Genomic DNA, 17,809 nt, shown 5'->3' with positions numbered 1-17,809 from the left:
TGTCCTTCAATCACGTCGCAACAGAGCAACGGAGATATAATTTTTGCATGGGTATAGTTAAAGACCTGAAGAGTGACATAGGCTACTTTTTATCCCGGGAAATCAGAGATTCCCAAGGGATTTTTAAAGATATAAATCCACGCGTCACGGGCATCAACTAGTTCGCACATAAAAATGAAAAATAGAAATTCTTTAATTCACTCATCTACTAAGAAATAAAACACCATGCATTAAAACAAAAATATTATATTTATTTTCATATTATCACATTTATTAGGTCATTATGAATTAATTTAAGAACTCATAACATAATTTAATTATTGTAAGTGAATTAATTAATTGAGTAATTCATTACCTATTTTAAATTAATTATGATTACAATTATTCTATTTTTCCGATTCAATCTACTAAAATAATTGTTACGATTCAAGAGCATGATGATTAACCCTTCTTAATCTTTGAATGCTGCCGGTACTAGAAAATTGATAAGATATAGCACATATAGTACGCGACAGGTCGAGATAGCAATCGAGGTGGGGACGCCCCGCACACCGCTCTTACCCGGTGCGGGATTGCCATCTCGCCCTGTCCCGTACTATATATGTATACTTAGTAATCGCAAAACAAGTAGTCCAATCTGAACACGAGGAGTACGACTGCGCAGTGAACAAATACAGATCTCAACGGGCTTGTGTATTTTATACTTAGTCTATGACCTGCGCAGACCACAATGTTGCAATTTCACTAAGTTGCAACATGCTGGTTTTCGCAGTTCATAGACAATCATCATTTTTCAAAATGCTGTATAATTCCCGCAAATTGCTAATACGCTTGACCCCATATTAGTGACGTCAGCACTAGACTGAAGTTTCGAGCTGATGGTATGTATATTTTTATTTCGGCTGACGTCAAAATGACGTCAATTCGTTGTTAATGAGACATGGTTCCAGCGAAATAGCAATTTGCGGGACTTATACTAAATTGTATCATCATCAACCCCTCGCCGCCGCCGGTCCAATACTGAGCACGGGTCTTATTTCAGTTTTTTTTAAAGAGTATTAGCCATGTTAAATGACTAATATTCCCCTTTCCTCTCCAACTAAGCGCCAGGCTTGTGCTAGGAGTAGGTACGACAATAGTGCAACGGGCGGGGTTTGAACCGTCGACCTTTCGGTTTTCAGTCCACTCCTTTACCGGTTGAGCTATTGAGGCTGTATGAAAGGGCTTTATGTCATATAGTCCGTCAAGTGCGGATTGACAGACTGACAGACTTCACACACCTTTCAGAACATTATGCTCGCAAGCATGCAAGTTTTCTCAAGATGCTTTCCTTCACTGTTAAAGCAAGTGGTAATTAATTGCTTAAAACGCATATATAACTTGAAAAAGTTAGGTGCGTACCCGGGATCGAACCTCCGACCTCACGAATAGGCAGCTGACTTCTAAACCACTAGGCTATCACCGCTCTGAAGATTTACATAGGCTCTTTTTATCAGAGTAAATCAAAGAGCTCCCATAGGATTTAAAAAAATCTAAATCCTTGCTGTCGAATTCGCAGGCATCATCTAGTATGTAAATAAAATTAAATTAAAAAATATATAGTAGGTACAATAAATTATTATTTATACAGGGTTATTCTATAAATCTATACTACTAAAGATTAATCTTTAGATATAATTTGGACGATTGTCTTAATGATTTTGTTTCCTTTCTCATAATGCAGCAGGTCCAACGATGGGTCTTTAATCTTCTCTTCTAGAAGATTGATGAGTTCCACACGAATCGTCTTTAGCATTTCGGCCACCTGAAATAAACACAAACTATAGTCCAAGGCAGGAGATGACAATTAGGGTATGAGGCGCGGGGGGGGGGGGGCACACACGCACGCAGGCTATGCGGAGCGTTCCTTTCCCAGTTGCCATCTCGACTTGTCGCGTACTATAAATGTAGCCTTCCACCAGACCAGACCAGAGACAATTAAGAAATTATAAATTCCCATATTGCCAAATTGCAAACCTAGCGGAGGAGGTCCGACCGTCTGTCTGTCAGCGGGCTGTATCTCATGAACTCATGTAGAGACTAGAGAGTTGAAATTGTACAGATACGCTGCGGGAATTCAGTCACTATTTCACGCTGTAAAATCTAATGAACTTACTTCATGTTTTTCAACTTGGAACATAATCCACCCGTCTTCTAGGGAAACGATAAATGTGCCATTATGAAGCTCCACAGCTAACGTACAACCTGAAAAGATAAGTGTTTTTAAGTATTATTGAGTCTAGATAACGTCATCTGTAATGCAGATATAAATGGGGCTGGTTCTCAATTTTAGTTAGACGTGTTAAGATTATCTAGAATCAAACAAATAAAGAATTTTCAAAATCGGTCGCGTTTTCGAGTAATCGGGTAACATACATTAAAAAAAAAAGATTCCGACGAATTGAGAACCTCCTCCTTTTTTGAAGTCTGTTAAAAATAACGAGTATAAAATCTTAGTCATTGGTCTTAGAGATAATCGCAAACATATAACATAGTAGATTTTGTAGAGCGTTGTCTCTGTCACTCATACCTATGTGACGTTTTGTCGATCTGAACGACAGAGACCATGCTCTACAAAACTGCTATCTCTTTCTACAGGTCTATGTACATTATTTTCTGCTGCGTACTCCACATTTATTTTAATGTAACATTTTAACACCATGGTGTTTTTCAATTCATATTTTGACCAGAAAACCATGAAAAAAATACTCACCAGAAAACAAAACCAACGGCAACTGAGGCACCATAGAGCACTCCCGTATAAACACCCTCGATGTTTTCACCTTCTCTTGGTACACTAGATACGGACTGCCGAAATATCGGATAGTGGAGTTGACAGAAGATGGGTGGAGAGCTACGTAGCCGTCCGATTTGGTCTTGAACTTCAGTTCGTCTGGTGTCGGCTGGCGAGGTATGGCGCCGCCTACTTGCATGTGGAATGCTTTTTCCGGGGTCAGCACCTAAAAATACTAAAAATTACAAAATAGCCGCCATGAAAATTAAAAAAAATTAAAGTGTCATTTCTTGTACGATGCTAAAACCCTTCGTGTGCGAGTCCGACTCGCACTTGACTGTTTTTATTTTACCTTTTGACCCCATTGAAAAATAATCTTTAACCATTTTGCATTAAAGTCGTTTTTACATTGATCCTGATTTTATTCTTTGTCGATAGCATTTGTAAGAATTTTCTACCTGCAGGCCGATTCAGAACCCTTCGATAATATACCGTGTCGATACGATTTGGTATCGATCTCGTATCGAAATTTTTTTGGCGTGAAATTCAGAACGTTTGATAGAAGGATACGATTCGATGTCGATTACGGTATCGTTATCGATAAAATACAGTGCAATTACATGAGCATTTACAAAGTATGCTATTTTACCAAAATTTTACTTGTTTTTAAATTCATGTTAAGCATTAATAAATTACTTTTAATCATCTTGAAGGCAACTAAAGTCATTATTTAAAATGATAACCTAATAAATTGTTGATTTCAAAAGAAAAACATCGAAATATAGTTACTACTACAGTTTTAAGTTTTTATTAAAGCTATCCTCGTAAATACCACACAGATGTCAAACATCTGTCAATCAATTTTAAGTTTGAATTGTAAATTTTTTCGGGCGGTTTTTAGAGTTCCGTACCCGAAGGGTGCCAACGGGATTTTATTACTCCACAGTCCGTCCATCTTTCAGCGGTATCTCGTGAACTATAATAGGTAGAGAATTGAATTTTCCTTGAATGTGTATTTCTATTGCCACTATACAACAAATAATAAGAATTTCAAAATGGTCGCCATGAAAATTAAAAAAACCGGCCAAGTGCGAGTCAGGCTCGCGCAATGAGGGTTCCGTACTACAGTCGTATTTTTTCGACATTTTGCACGATAATTCAAAAACTATGATGCATAAAAATAAATAAAAATCTGTTTTAGAATGTACAGGTGAAGACCTTTCATATGATACCCCACTTGATATAGTCACTCACTTCGAAAGTTGAAAATACTAATTATTAGTTCATGACCACAATTTAATTTTTTTTGTGTGATCTAACCCTAAATTCACGGTTTTCAGATTTTTCCCCAAATGTCAGCTATAAGATCTACCTACCTGCCAAATTTCATGATTCTAGGTCAACGGGAAGTACCCTGTAGGTTTCTTGACAGACAGACGGACAGACAAACAGACAACAAAGTGATCCTATAAGGGTTCCGTTTTTCCTTTTGAGGTACGGAACCTTAAAAATAAATAAAACTCTTGTATGATGGGACGGAAGTTCCGTACCATTCCACGGAACCCTTCGTGTGTGAGTCTGATTCGCACTTGACCGATTTTTTTATTTTTGCATAATTATTAAAGTCTCAGATGACTTGTATAGTCTTCATTTCATCTTCTTAAGACTCCTTAAAATTGTGGCCCCGAACATTTTTTTTTTGAAATAACAGTATCTAACGCGATACGTAGGATATCCGATGCCCTGTAGCTTTCGATAAGTAATCATCCAAAATTATCGGACGTTCGGATAATCTTATTCGATTAAGTTGTTGTGAATAGCGTTTGATAGTCGTAATCGTACGATATCTACGTAAGTTCGATTCGGTTTCGGTTTCGACAACTTTACTGTCGTTACGGTTATTCTGAATTGAAAATACATCTTATCGTACGACAACTTACCGAATCGATCGATAACTATGTTATCGAAGTGTTCTGAATCGGCCTGCTGGTCTCTTCGTTTTGTAATTTTTTCTCGATTTTACAATCAATGGACAGCTAACGATACGTAGATATTTTTAAAATAATCCGCAGGATAAGTACCATAGTAATTTTTTCAGAAAATTTGCAAGGTATTGCAAAAGAATTAAATTTAAAAATTGAAAACTTTTACAGTTTTTGGACTGTAATTTTAAAATTCTTGAAGATTTTTCTTGTTTTATAACTGTTTATTATTAACAAGGATATGCACTAGCAAGAAATAAAAAAAAAATTATTATCAGTAAGTAATAAAATGAAGTCAGTTAAAAAGGAGTTAGTATGAATTCTTATAAAACAAAGCAATGGGGCCGATTCTCTAGTACACAATCTCTAAACTAAACTAAATTAGCAGGTCTAAATCTAGTGCTTTCCTTTTCCGCAAGCAACATTATGAAAGGGATAGCAATAGATTTAGACGTGATATTTTAATTTAGTTTAGAGATTGTGTACAAAGGAATTAGCCACAATGTTGAATTTTTGATATTTACCTTCACAACGTTAGGATATAACGCAGCGCATAGGATCGCAGCCAACAGCTTGTCATTACTTCCGTTGCAGTTCAACTGTAACAAAAAAAAATTATACATTTAATACATAATATTAACATAATAAAAACAGCTTGACTGTTGGTTCGTTTCTAAAACAAAAAAATCAGGCATTCGGGGCATGTCCGACAGAAGCTAAACTTCTACATAAACACTTACTTCGTCCCAAGTCAAAGAGGCAACGGAATCCTTCCTCATCTTCCTCCTCAGAGCGGGCATGTCGGGCACGAAGCCGATGGAAGCCAGCAAGCCGAGCAACTGGTGCTTGATATCGGCGAGCATCATGAGCGTCTTGTATGAGAGGAAGTGCTCGTTGGAGAACACTAGCGCCGCGTGCGTGCTCGACTTGTGTTTTAGTGTAGTGTGATGTTGGTACTTTAGTGTTTAGTGTAGTGTTAGTACGGTAGTTTTTAGTGTAGTGTTAGTACTTTAGTGTTTTAATGTAATGTCATACTTTAGTGTTTAATGTACTGGCAAAGGGTACTGCATACCCATGTTTAGTTTTCACTTGCTTCGGTCGCATACCCAAACTTACGACGAATCTGAAACTTACTATCTGGGCTTGCTATATGTGCGCTTGATTAGTCCTCCGTACCGCAACTATATTGAAACCTCAACGTTTTCAATTAGAACGCAAGGAAGTATGAACTTACTTCGTCCCCAGTCAAAGAAGCGACGGAATCTTTCCTCATCTTCCTCCTTAGAGCGGGCATGTCGGGCACGAAGCTGATGGAAGCCAGCAAGCCGAGCAACTGGTGCTTGATATCGGCGAGCATCATGAGCGTCTTGTATGAGAGGAAGTGCTCGTTGGAGAACACTAGCGCCGCGTGCGTGCTCGACTTGTGTTTTAGTGTAGTGTTAGTACTTTAGTGTTTAGTGTAATGTTGGTACTTTAGTGTTTAGTGTAGTGTTAGTTCGGTAGTTTTTAGTGTAGTGTTAGTACTTTAGTGTTTTAATGTAATGTCATACTTTAGTGTTTAATGTACTGGCAAAGGGTACTGCATACCCATGTTTAGTTTTCACTTGCTTCGGCCGCATACCCACACTTACGACGAATCTGAAACATACTTACTATCTGGGCTTGCTATATGTGCGCTTGATTCGTCCTCCGCACCGCAACTATATAAAACCTCAAAGTCTTCTATTAGAACGTAAGGAAGTATGAACTTACTTCATCCCCAGTCAAAGAAGCGACGGAATCCTTCCTCATCTTCCTCCTTAGAGCGGGCATGTCGGGCACGAAGCCGATGGAAGCCAGCAAGCCGAGCAACTGGTGCTTGATATCGGCGAGCATCATGAGCGTCTTGTGTGACAGGAAGTGCTCGTTGGAGAACACTAGCGCCGCGTGCGTACTTGACTTTAGTGCTTGCTGCCATCTCTGGAAGAAAGCATTTTAAATATACTCTTACCGCCGAAAGAAGTTAGTATAGCTGTTACGTAATCCCATAAAACGATAGAGAGAAATCTCAGTGGGCACTAACCATTTTGAATCACCAACCAATCACAAACGAAACTATGTTTTCTAATTAAATTTCGAATGTTTTTAGAAGACATGTCACTAACATACTAACTTCTTTGCACGGATAGAGTATAGAACTTTACTGATGATTCGTCACAAACTAAGATCTTGTCCTATGAGTTCGGATGTACGCCAAATATTTCATATCGGTGCTAGATCTATCTACTCAATAAGTAAATCTATAATATAAAAATGAATCACTAAATGTGTTGCTCATCGCAAATCTCGAGAACAGCTGAACCGATTTGGCTAATTCTTTTTTTATAATATTCCTTGAAGTAGGTACGAGGATGGTTCTTACGGAAAGAAAAAATTAAAAAGTTGCCTGAAAAAGTCTAAAAACAATACTTTTCTATATTACCATACAAAAGATTCGTAATAATACTTAAGTCTATTTGAACTTTAATACCATACCATAAAGTTTAAGTGTTAGTGGAGGGGTTCCGGGAAGGCAAAACAATTGAGTGACGTGTTAGGCGGTACGAAATTCGCCGGGTCAGCTAGTATGGATATGGATATAGTATGGATATTAATTTTTCAAAACTTACTCTGTAAGCTCTTAAAGTAGTCAACTGATCACTGTTCGCACAAGCGAATTCTCTCCTTTTTGCGTCGGCCTCTGTCTGTGAAATAATTCCTTTTTGAAAAAAAAAACCAAGCAGAAAATTACAACACTATGAAAAAAATTGTCATTGTTAAAAGACAAATGACCATTTTAAATCAGTAAATTGTAAAAAAGAAAATATTAACCGAAAATATTTCCGCCATATTGAAATTATATGACGTCACTCATTTTCTATAAACTCTAAAGTGAAGTGAGTATTATTGTAATAAAAGGTATTTCGGAAAAAAGGTTGCACGAAGGAACTTACTTTTTTTCCAAACGGCGCAACAAAAGGGCTTTTATGGCTCAAAAAAGCCGCCATCGTTAAAGCGGAGTCTACACAGCAGAATATAGCGCCGAATAGCATCAGTTTCCCTATTCTCACGTCTACTGGTAGCGCCGCTAAGTGCTTCCCGAGCGCAGTGAGGACAAATGCCTTGTCTAAGGCACCCACGTCTTGCAAGCGGGTTAGTGCGCCGTCTATGTTGGATACGAGGGGAGGTTCAATCGTTTTACCTGTAAAGGTGGATGAATAGTAAACATGCTGAGTATTTTCTTTAAAACTGTAAAATAGGACAACCTTAATTCTTCACCGATTTTTTTGGGCAACCTTATTGCTCTTGTTCTTTGTGCGTCTCACTCTCAATAATTGGTATTGTATTCGTTTAGTTTACAAACTAGCTGATGCCCGCGACATCGTCCGCGTGGATTTACGTTTTTCGAAATCCCGCGGGAACTCTTTAATTTTCCGGGATAAAAAGTAGCCTATGTGTTAATCCAAGGTATAATCTATCTTCATTCCAAATTTCAGCCAAATCCGTCCAGTAGTTTTTGCGTGAAGGAGTAACAAACATACACACACACACACACACACACACATACAAACTTTCGCCTTTATAATATTAGTCGGGATTAGTCGGGATTCCTGCGAAAATTGTAATAATGTGAAAAAAATAGTCTCATCTGTGAGCTTCCGTGGCGTGCGCTGCGTAAATAGTTAAAGTTACACGAATACAATATTCGGTGGAATTGTTCATCTTGAACAGCTCCAAAAAAAAGTCCGCGATAGCATATAGATATCAATGATATAAAAATCACAAATTCTTACCTAATACTTCATGTACGTTCATGTTCTGGAATAACGGCAGTATCTTCAGCTTCAATAACAGTTGTTCTAATGGCACCCTATGTATCTCCGGCACGGGTTGTTCCGCAAAGTGATGGGTGTATCGATGGGATGTGAACAGATGTATGCAGACTCCGGCCATAACTCTACCGGCGCGGCCTCTACGTTGCTTCGCGTTGGCTCGCGACACCCACACTAGGTCTAGAGATTCCATGTTGCGGTTGGAATCGAACCTGGAATGGTGTTTTGGAATTTATTTGGACTGTAATTCCATCGCAGCCATTATCTAAAGAGATAACTAATGGAAGAACTATCATGGTTTGATTTTTAGATCTGTTAATTTTGTTAAGCGGAATTTAAACTTTGTGCCTGTAAAAAAAGAGCACGAAGAAACCAACATTGTAATCTTTTGTTTTTTTGTGGAAATGAAGAAAGAAGAAAGGAGAAGTACAACAATTTATCATAATATTGCGATCAACTAACCTTTTCTCCTTCATCCGTCCGCAGTCAACAACAAACACGCAGTCATCTATAGTAACAGAAGTTTCTGCTATATTGGTTGAAAGGACAATCTTCCTCGCCCCAGGTCTAGGTTTCTGAAACACCCGCGCCTGCTCTTCGCTTGATAATGTCGAGTGGAGTGGCACTAATACGTATTTACCTGTGCTGAAATATAAGCAATTTGGCGTTTTTAAATTGAAGGATTTTTCATTAAAAAACATGCTAGTTGACATCAAATAATTGCTGCATTGACTTAAAAACAGTGTTCCTTAAAAACACAATAGGCATATAATTCAACAAGTAGTAACCGATGCTATAAAAAAAATGCAACTTAAAATGTATATACCGTTTCACTAAGAGTTTTTTTATAAATTCCGTGGGAACCCTTTAAATATCCGGAATAAAAATTCTCTATATTCGTCCCCGGGATGCAAACTATCTCCAACAAATTTCGTCGAAATCCGTTAAACTGACGGGCCCTGGAAAGTAGATAGGCGGGCTCACTTTTGCATTTACAACATTAGTATGGATTACGCCTGCATATTTTAGAAACGGATTTTTAAAGCTTAGCGTCGATATCCTATAGAAACTTCTGGATAGTTCAAATAAAGTCATATGTCCAAAAAAGGTATCGGTATAAGGGTGAGATTCACGCACAACAGACGGAAACGTTTAAGTGCGGAAACCAGCCCAGAGCGAAGAAGAAGAAGAAGAGTGAGATTTATAGAGCGCACGCTGACTTAGCTTATTACTTAAGACAAAGACTCGAGTTAAAACGAGACAGAGCTATATCTCTCACGTAAATCTGTCTCGTTTTAACACAATCTTAAGTCTGCGCCTCGATTGCGGGAAACCTGCATCAATCATTATTACAATCTCAATTGTTCTGATTGGCTGAATTTGTGCGATTCTTGTTGCAACAATGCATTGTAGCCAATAGTGAGCGAGCGTCAACCAATCAGAGGTGATTGCGATCGTGACTTTGTAGCTGTCATTCTCCCGCAATCGCGCAGCTGAGCAAAGTCAAAGTGCGCTTTATAGATCTCAGCCTAAGACTCACTTTGGACTAAACGTGTGACTTTCAGCCAGTTGGTCGTGCAAGGACATGATCTCTCCGATACCGGGCAGGAATATCAGAATGGCGCCCTCTCGCGGCCACGAATGATCTCCTTCCACTATGTACGTTAGAACATGTTCTACGAGGTCTAGATTTATCTGAAAAAAAAAATTCAGTCAAACAAAACTAAATAAGTACAAAAAAAGTAAAAAATATATCATCAGCTCGAAACTTCAGTCTAGTGCTGACGTCACTAAAATTGCGGCCACGCGCATTAGCAATTTGCGGGACTTGTACTATACATAATTTTTACCTTTTCAGTGTCCATTAGATACAAATTCTTGCACGCCAATTTGCTACAATTTGGATACCGAGCGACCATTTGCGATATCGAGAGGTTTTCATCTCGTATAGACGCTTTAGGCGGTTCCGTTGCTTCCGATTTGACGTCACATGTTTCGAACTCCGTTTCGAAGTCTATCCTCTTGTCTCTGTCACCTGAGATACAAACAAGAGGGACATAATATATGATAAGCACAACAGGCGGAAACGGTGCGGAAACCAGCCCAGAGTGAAGAAAGAAAAAAGAGGGATAGAACCTATATGATATCCAAATAAAATGAAATAAAAATAAAAAATATACTTTATTGTACATAATAAAATTTATACTAACTGTATAGGATTAGTACTAGTTTTCTCTCGTCAAAGTCGATAGATATTGAAGATGGAAACATAATAATGTAAAATGGACCTAAATTGCCTTGTTTTAGGTTTAAGTTCGTCTGTACATTTACAGCAAGCACTCTGAATGGAAACTTTGCGAAATAAAAATTGGTAGTAAGTAGGTATTGAGTATATTTAAAAACAAAAGTCAAAATTAAAATATGTTGATCCATTTTATTCGGACGTTATTTTTTTTCGATGCTCGAAATATATACCAAGTGAAGGAGGATATTAAGTATTTTTATATAAAAACATAAAGAACTATTAGACATTTATTAAGAATTTTCTACAATTTTCTTGCGACTTACCTTTCTTAACTTTTCGAGCATATGGGCCATTTTCTTCTAAAACATAATTCGTAACATCCATAACGTCATCCAAAAACAATTGTTCCACTGGAAAAGTTCGACCTAAAACATTTAAATAAATTTAAGATTAAATTTAGATTTAAATACATACCCAAAAAACGATTCATGGCCAAACAATTAAGAGCGCTAACACACTGGGACTCCATGGCGACGTCGCCGGCTACGAATCCAAAAAATTCATATTGAAATGTATGGCAGGTAACTTGGCTACGGTCTAGCGACTTATACGTGGTAAAATGGAGACCAGACCAGTATTTTGTACAAGTGAGTTACGGCTTAGTTACTGAGTGAAGGACTCAGCGGCCAACCGATGGCCAGGACGGACGCCCGTGTGTTTGTGTTCTTGTTGTACTACTTATGTTCAACCTCATTTGGTAACGCTAGCCGGAGGTAGCTATGGCTACGTAGTCAGCGACGTCACCATGGCTTCCGAGTGTGTTAAGGCTCTAATGGGCAATGGACATACCTGGTATTTCAATAACTGGAACCTTGTTAAAGTAACCCGAGAACAAATCTGCGTTCATCGTCGCACTCATAAGCACAATAGTCAAGTCTTTCCTTACTTTGATAAGGTCCTTTAATACTAGTAGGAGGAAATCGCTCTCCTCGGACCTTTCGTGAACTTCGTCGACTAATACATGAGTGATAGATTGTAACTGTGGATCGTATTCTAATCTTCGTAGTAAAATACCGGTGGTGCAGAAGGTTAGTCTTGTTTTAGAGGAGACTTTGCTTTCTAACCTGATCTGAAAATTAAAGTAGGTATATTAGTGCTAAAATATTTGTGAAGTCACCATCAAGATCGATGTTAAAATTATTCAAACACTGGAAATGACAAAAGCGTGTTAAAAAGTCGTCAACCAATTAGAAGTTGAAAGTAAACGTCATTTTCGTAATTAATAGTTACCCCAAAAACCTCGAAAATGACATCAATTTAAAAAAAAAAAAGACACTTAATTGTCTGTTTGAAAATGGAATGGAAATGTCATTTTCGTAATCAGCACCTCGAAGAACTTCGAAAATGTCCTTCATATCGTGTTTATTCAAAAGTAAAACAAGTCCGCCATCTCAATTTATAGGTATGAAAGCGGGCTTTTAAACTTGCGACATTGTATAGCTATAATATATGTGTTGCACTTGATAAGACAAAATTACCTGATAACCGACAATCTGCCCCGTCTTCTCAACCCGTTCCTCAGCGACTCTGTCGGCCACCCCAATAGCGGATATCCTCCTGGGCTGAGTACACACAATGTCCACGTGCTCACGCCCTCCATGGCTGTAGCTGTCGAGCCAATCGTCCAGAATGTACTGCGGCACTTGCGTGCTCTTGCCGCAACCCGTCTCCCCACTTATTACTATTACCTGACAATCAAAAACAAACTGAATTTTGGTGGAACACTTGAGAAAGCGAAGCTTCTCGTTCACTGTCTCACTCACTCGTAACAAGGGTGCAAAGAACTTTGTACTAGGGACTCATAAGTTCTGTATAGTTGTCTCAACCGATTCATCAGCGACAATCGGCTACCCTAATAGCGGATATCCTTCTAGGCTGAGTACACCCTACGCTCACTATTGCTGTAGCTATCGAGCCAATATTCCAAAATGTACTGTGGCACTTGCGTACTCTTGCCGCAGCCCGTCTCCCCACTTATTATTATTACCTGACAATCAAAAACAAACTGAATTTTGGTGCAACACTTGAGAAAGCGAAGCTTCTCGTTCACTGTCTCACTCACTCGTAACAAGGGTGCAAAGAACTTTGTACTAGGAACTATTGTCTCAACAGATTCATCAGCGACAATCGGCTACCCTAATAGCGGATATCCTTCTAGGCTAAGTATACACTATGTCCACGTGCTCGCGCTCACTATTGCTGTAGCTATCGAGTCAAGTCTAGAATATACTGCGGCACTTGTGTACTCTTGCCGCAACCCCTCTCTCCACTTATTACTATTACCCGACGTTTTAAAAAAAAATTATAAAGTGTTGTGGGACCCCCGACAGAAGCGAAGCTACTCATAGACTGTCTCGCTCACTTATATGGGCAAATGAGAGAGCGAGAGAAAGTTATATATCTTGCACTCCGTTTCGCTTAGTTGTACGGCGCTAGAACCCAAAGGTGTAAAGCCACTGAAAGTAGCTCTCTTTCTGAGTCATAGTTATAAATTTGGTAGATATAGCTTAGATACTGGAAACAGACATAGGCTGCTCTTTATCTCGAAAAATCAAAGAATTCCTATAGAATTTCCAATGAACCTAAATCCACATAGATAAAGTTACACGCATCATCTACTAAGAATAAGCCCCCCGATTGTGTACGAATAACCATTTCATCGCTATCGCAATCGTCAAGTAATTCTGCCCTTTGATTGGTTGAGTCACTGTTTACATTTTTTCACAGCCAATCAAAGGGCAGAATTTCTTGACGATTGCAATAGCCATGAAATTGTTATTCTCACAATTGGGGGGCAGGTTTACATCTTCTGTTGAAATAATTAGCTCTTACTTATTCCTCAGACATAACTTAATTCTTAGACTAACCTGCGATTTATCCATTGTATCTAAAATTTCTTTCCGTTTTTTCCATGCAGGTAATTTTTTCCTGCTAGACAGCATTTTATGATACCTATTATTATCGCGTTTCTCTAACCACCATTTAACTATTTCACTATTTTCTTTCAATATTGCATTAAAATTAATATTCGACCTATCTTTGGTTTCACCTTTCTTATAATGAGAAGGGCGTGTTAACTTCTTTGAGTTAGAATTTTCTATTAACTGGGGGAATAATGCTTCAAATGCTTCAGGAAATTTTCTAGTATCAAACTTTATAAAATTTAATATATCTTCTTCGTTGTTCAATAATTCTACTAGTGTGTAAATACTTGGTATACCGTCTTGGGCTAATGTTTTCGCTTCGTCGTATAATCTAGCGGTTATTCGTAAACATGTTAGCTCTGGTATCAACTTGGAACTCTGTTGTGGTTTAAAAAATAGTATTGGCGGTTCGTAAGGATATAAAGAGTTTTCTGGAAACCTTATTTCTAATTCATAAGAAACTTTTTCACTATCTGTATAATCAATTTCTGTCGGTTTATTTTCTGCTTGTGTTTCGTGTGAAAATTTGCATTTAGCACCAAATCTGCAAGAACCTCGTAGGAACAGTTTACATGCTTCTTTCTTTTTCGTTTTGAAATTCGTACTTTTGTCTTCTCTTTTCTTTGGAATCTGGGCTTCTGTGCTTCTATAAACATTTGTTAAATAATCCAGATCAAGATTCACCGTCCATATATTGGTATCAGTTGCTTTAAAACTGTTTTCGTAAATTGATTCCAAAACTGCTTTTTCGTCCATTATCATTTCTAGTAATTCTGTTTTAGTTGGGATATTTGCAGGTTTTTCTTGTTGAATAACATTGAAATATTTCACAAATAGGATTTCTAGTGCACTGTCAACGTTTTCTGCTGCATTTTCTAGGGCTTCCGCACAATGTGGTTTGTGAAAGCAATATCTGAAATAAGAAAACGGTAATGTCAAAGCCTTTGCCTTTTATTCAAAATGGGTACCGGGTACCACTAATCAAAATGTATACTTTTTGATTGTTAAGACTGTTTGATTGTAACAATTGTTAAGACTCAAGCTAGTATCATACAACAGAAGTTACACTGACATTCAGAAGTTTATTTCAGCCTTAAGGTAGCTCAGTTCGGTGCTTTCTCCATACAAACGTAGGAGGGAAAGTACAACAATATTCGATATTGTACGCACAAAACTAGAAATTATATCGATTTATCTCGTCATTATCTAGGTTTATTGATATATAAAATATTGAAAAAAATATTGATTTAAAAGTTACGAGGCTCAAAAGATTCCTATTTAAACACTAAATTAATGACAACTTTGGGCGTAAATAAATAAGATTAGGGATATGAAAATTCTAAAACAATTTATCATTAGACGTTGTTTATTTATTCATTAGTTGAAATAACTTTACTTTGCAAACATAAATTCAGCAGTTTTTTCTCAAAAATACTTTTCCTAAACCCTTTTCGCGCGCTTGATTTCAGTGAAAATCATCGTGCCTCTCAACTTTCTCATACAATGTCAAGTGAAAAGCAAACATGTTACCCACGTGCGCTGCCAATTTCGGTCGAGCGTCCTGCGTCACCTTAAGTTTAGTTAACCGCTGATTTTTTCATGGTACTGCTTCATCACCATATTACAGTAATCTACTGATGAGGCAGTCACATCACATAAGAAATCACCCTGCAGAATCAAGGTTCAAGAACCTGGTATGAATAACTTTAAAAAATAATTAAAGGGCCAATTTCTGATAAATGTCAAAACGAGATGGATAAAATTTGCCCCAGGCTGAACTATGCCTATCATGAACTTAATGCCACAACTGCAAAACAACATATCATCAAAACAGATTTATCATCTCTGTACATTTATTAAATGGCACATATATTATCATCTCTGTATATTCTGGGGCACGCCTCCATACAATTTTTGTCTATCTCCTTTGTTTTGCAAATACAGAAAAAGTGTTACCTACTTTTCTAATTTTGACAATGCAAACTCTCGCAACCTCGTTTCAGAGGATTTTATGTCTGGTTTGGGTGCGAGTGAGTAGTCACAGCCTCCTCTAACCACAAGATTGCCTCTTTCCATCCAGAAACGGTTGCCCAGGTTTGAACCTTTGTCCTATAAGTAGAAACAAAAATAAGTTATATTTTGTATCAACGTAGAAGTTGAAAGACTCTAAGGGTAAGATCTATAAAGTGCACTCTGACTCTGCTTTAGACAGAGTTAAAACGAGAGAGAGGTATATGTCACATAAATCTGTATCGTTAGAAGAAAGTTAGATTATTTAAAACATTATAATTATACATAATATAGGAACAATTTGCTTTTCTGGGATAAAAAGTAGCCTATGTCCATTTCTGGGATACAACTTACAAGGTACCTCTGTACCAAATTTCATCAAAATCAGTTAAGCAAATGCCATGAAAAAGTAACAGACAGACACACTTTAGCATTTATAATATTAGTATGGTTTAGACTCAGTTTTTTCATCAATATAAATCTTACAAAAACATAAGAATAAATACTTAAATATGGATAAATTTATAATATTCAACTTACCTTGTACACGCTACTACTTTCCAATTTAAAATCTGACCCGTGAATAAATCGAAGTGTGTCTAATACAAGCTTCTGTGAGTCCGGGCTGAGACGAATGGTTTGCATTTCCACTTTAAGGGATGGGTGACTCTCTTCTTCATGCTCATCTTTATGTTTTCTATAAAATTAAATAATTTATATTATTTATAGAGGGTGTAACCAGAACGGTAGCAAAAACGAAGACAGGTGATAGTACTGTTGATTACTGATATTATGATACCTTAAAAAACACGAAAAAATCCTATAATTTTGTAAAAGTTTACAATATATTGCAAATAAAACATCTGACTGACGCCAGAACTAATGTTACATGTAACATCATAAATTCAACCTTGGACATTCACAGCTTGATAGGTGGTGAAAAATGGTTAATTTCCTGCACTTTAAACTTTAAACACAAAATTAGAATGAATTATTGGATGAGTTAACCTCATATAAGCTAACTAGCTTATTCCCGCGACTTCGTCCACGTGGCCTACACAAATTCCAAACCCTTAATTTAACCCCCTTTAGGGGTTGTATTTTCAAAAATCCTTTCTTAGCAGATGACTATGTCATAATAGCTATCTGCATGCCACATTACGGCCCGATGCGATCATAAATAATGGTAGGAGTTTTCTTGGGATAATAATGTGATAGGCTCTCAGATCCTTCTGCCTTGATTCACAAGAGCAGTAAAGCACCGAGAGGTGAAAACGAGATTAATATTTTGACGAAAATCGCCTTTTCTAGTCTCCTCTCAGATAAATTATTTATTATTGTACTGCAAGTTCTACTGCAAAAATGTCCTTGAAATATCTAATGATTCATAGTGACCCTCTAGAAATAAGCATGTATGTATCTAGCTTATATAAACGTATGCATTTAAAAGAACACCATATAGGTCCTTAAAACTGGTAAAATAATACAGAATCCTTTCAAGATTCTATGAAACATTGTGCAATTTCTAAATCAAAATATTGTCTTTTAATTTACCTTACTCGGGCGTCCACTGGTACTCGTAGGAAGGTGTCTTCGGCCAATTGTCTACTGTTGTAATTCATGGCGCTAAAATTGTTAATTCCAGTTAAAAATTTATAAAGTTGAAAAATATGCGAAAAAGTCACACAAGAGAGACCGAAGACGTGCACATCAAATAAAAGATTAGAATGTCAAAGTCAAACACAAATTGACGACAACGCTCAGCGACAACGCGACATTGACACATTGAGTAGATGCGTGCTAGGTACGTACCTCTACCTCTATGACATTGACAAATATGCACAGGGTATGTCATGGTATCGTTTAGGCTTACGCTATATGCTATCGGACGGGTTACTATTCTGTTTGACAAAATAAACTCAAATCAGAGTCGATTGGTTTATTAAACCTTGTGATTAACCCCT

General features: G+C 37.4%; 1 protein-coding gene across 1 annotated transcript; it reads right to left on the bottom strand.

The window, feature by feature from the left end:
- Window positions 1-230: 230 nt before the first annotated feature.
- On the bottom strand, window positions 231-17,579 carry LOC117989701 (putative ATP-dependent RNA helicase DHX57). Its single transcript, XM_034977114.2, has 18 exons — window positions 17,400-17,579; window positions 16,386-16,542; window positions 15,796-15,944; window positions 13,779-14,748; window positions 12,390-12,599; window positions 11,701-11,980; window positions 11,175-11,276; window positions 10,457-10,641; window positions 10,147-10,301; window positions 9,069-9,251; window positions 8,568-8,818; window positions 7,728-7,975; window positions 7,404-7,478; window positions 6,508-6,714; window positions 5,280-5,354; window positions 2,753-2,999; window positions 2,156-2,244; window positions 231-1,804 (listed from the first exon to the last, which is right to left on the bottom strand). Exons 1-18 carry the CDS (start codon window positions 17,465-17,467, stop codon window positions 1,661-1,663), a joined length of 3,795 nt encoding a protein of 1,264 aa, XP_034833005.1. The 5' UTR covers window positions 17,468-17,579; the 3' UTR covers window positions 231-1,660.
- Window positions 17,580-17,809: the final 230 nt, after the last annotated feature.

The sequence above is a fragment of the Maniola hyperantus genome, chromosome 16 (assembly GCF_902806685.2).
Source record: "Maniola hyperantus chromosome 16, iAphHyp1.2, whole genome shotgun sequence".
Classification (NCBI taxonomy): Eukaryota; Metazoa; Arthropoda; class Insecta; order Lepidoptera; family Nymphalidae; genus Maniola; species Maniola hyperantus.
Note: the sequence above shows the minus strand (reverse complement) of the source record. Positions and strands in the feature narration are given on the sequence as shown.

Excerpts from the sequence above, each read along its gene's own strand:
- LOC117989701 (XM_034977114.2), bottom strand. The coding sequence starts at position 17,467 with ATGAATTACAACAGTAGACAATTGGCCGAAGACACCTTCCTACGAGTA. Across the intron at positions 10,642-11,174 it reads TGCTCGAAAAGTTAAGAAAG|GTGACAGAGACAAGAGGATA; the intron begins GTAAGTCGCAAG and ends TTTGTATCTCAG. Across the intron at positions 10,302-10,456 it reads ATCTAATGGACACTGAAAAG|ATAAATCTAGACCTCGTAGA; the intron begins GTAAAAATTATG and ends TTTTTTTTTCAG.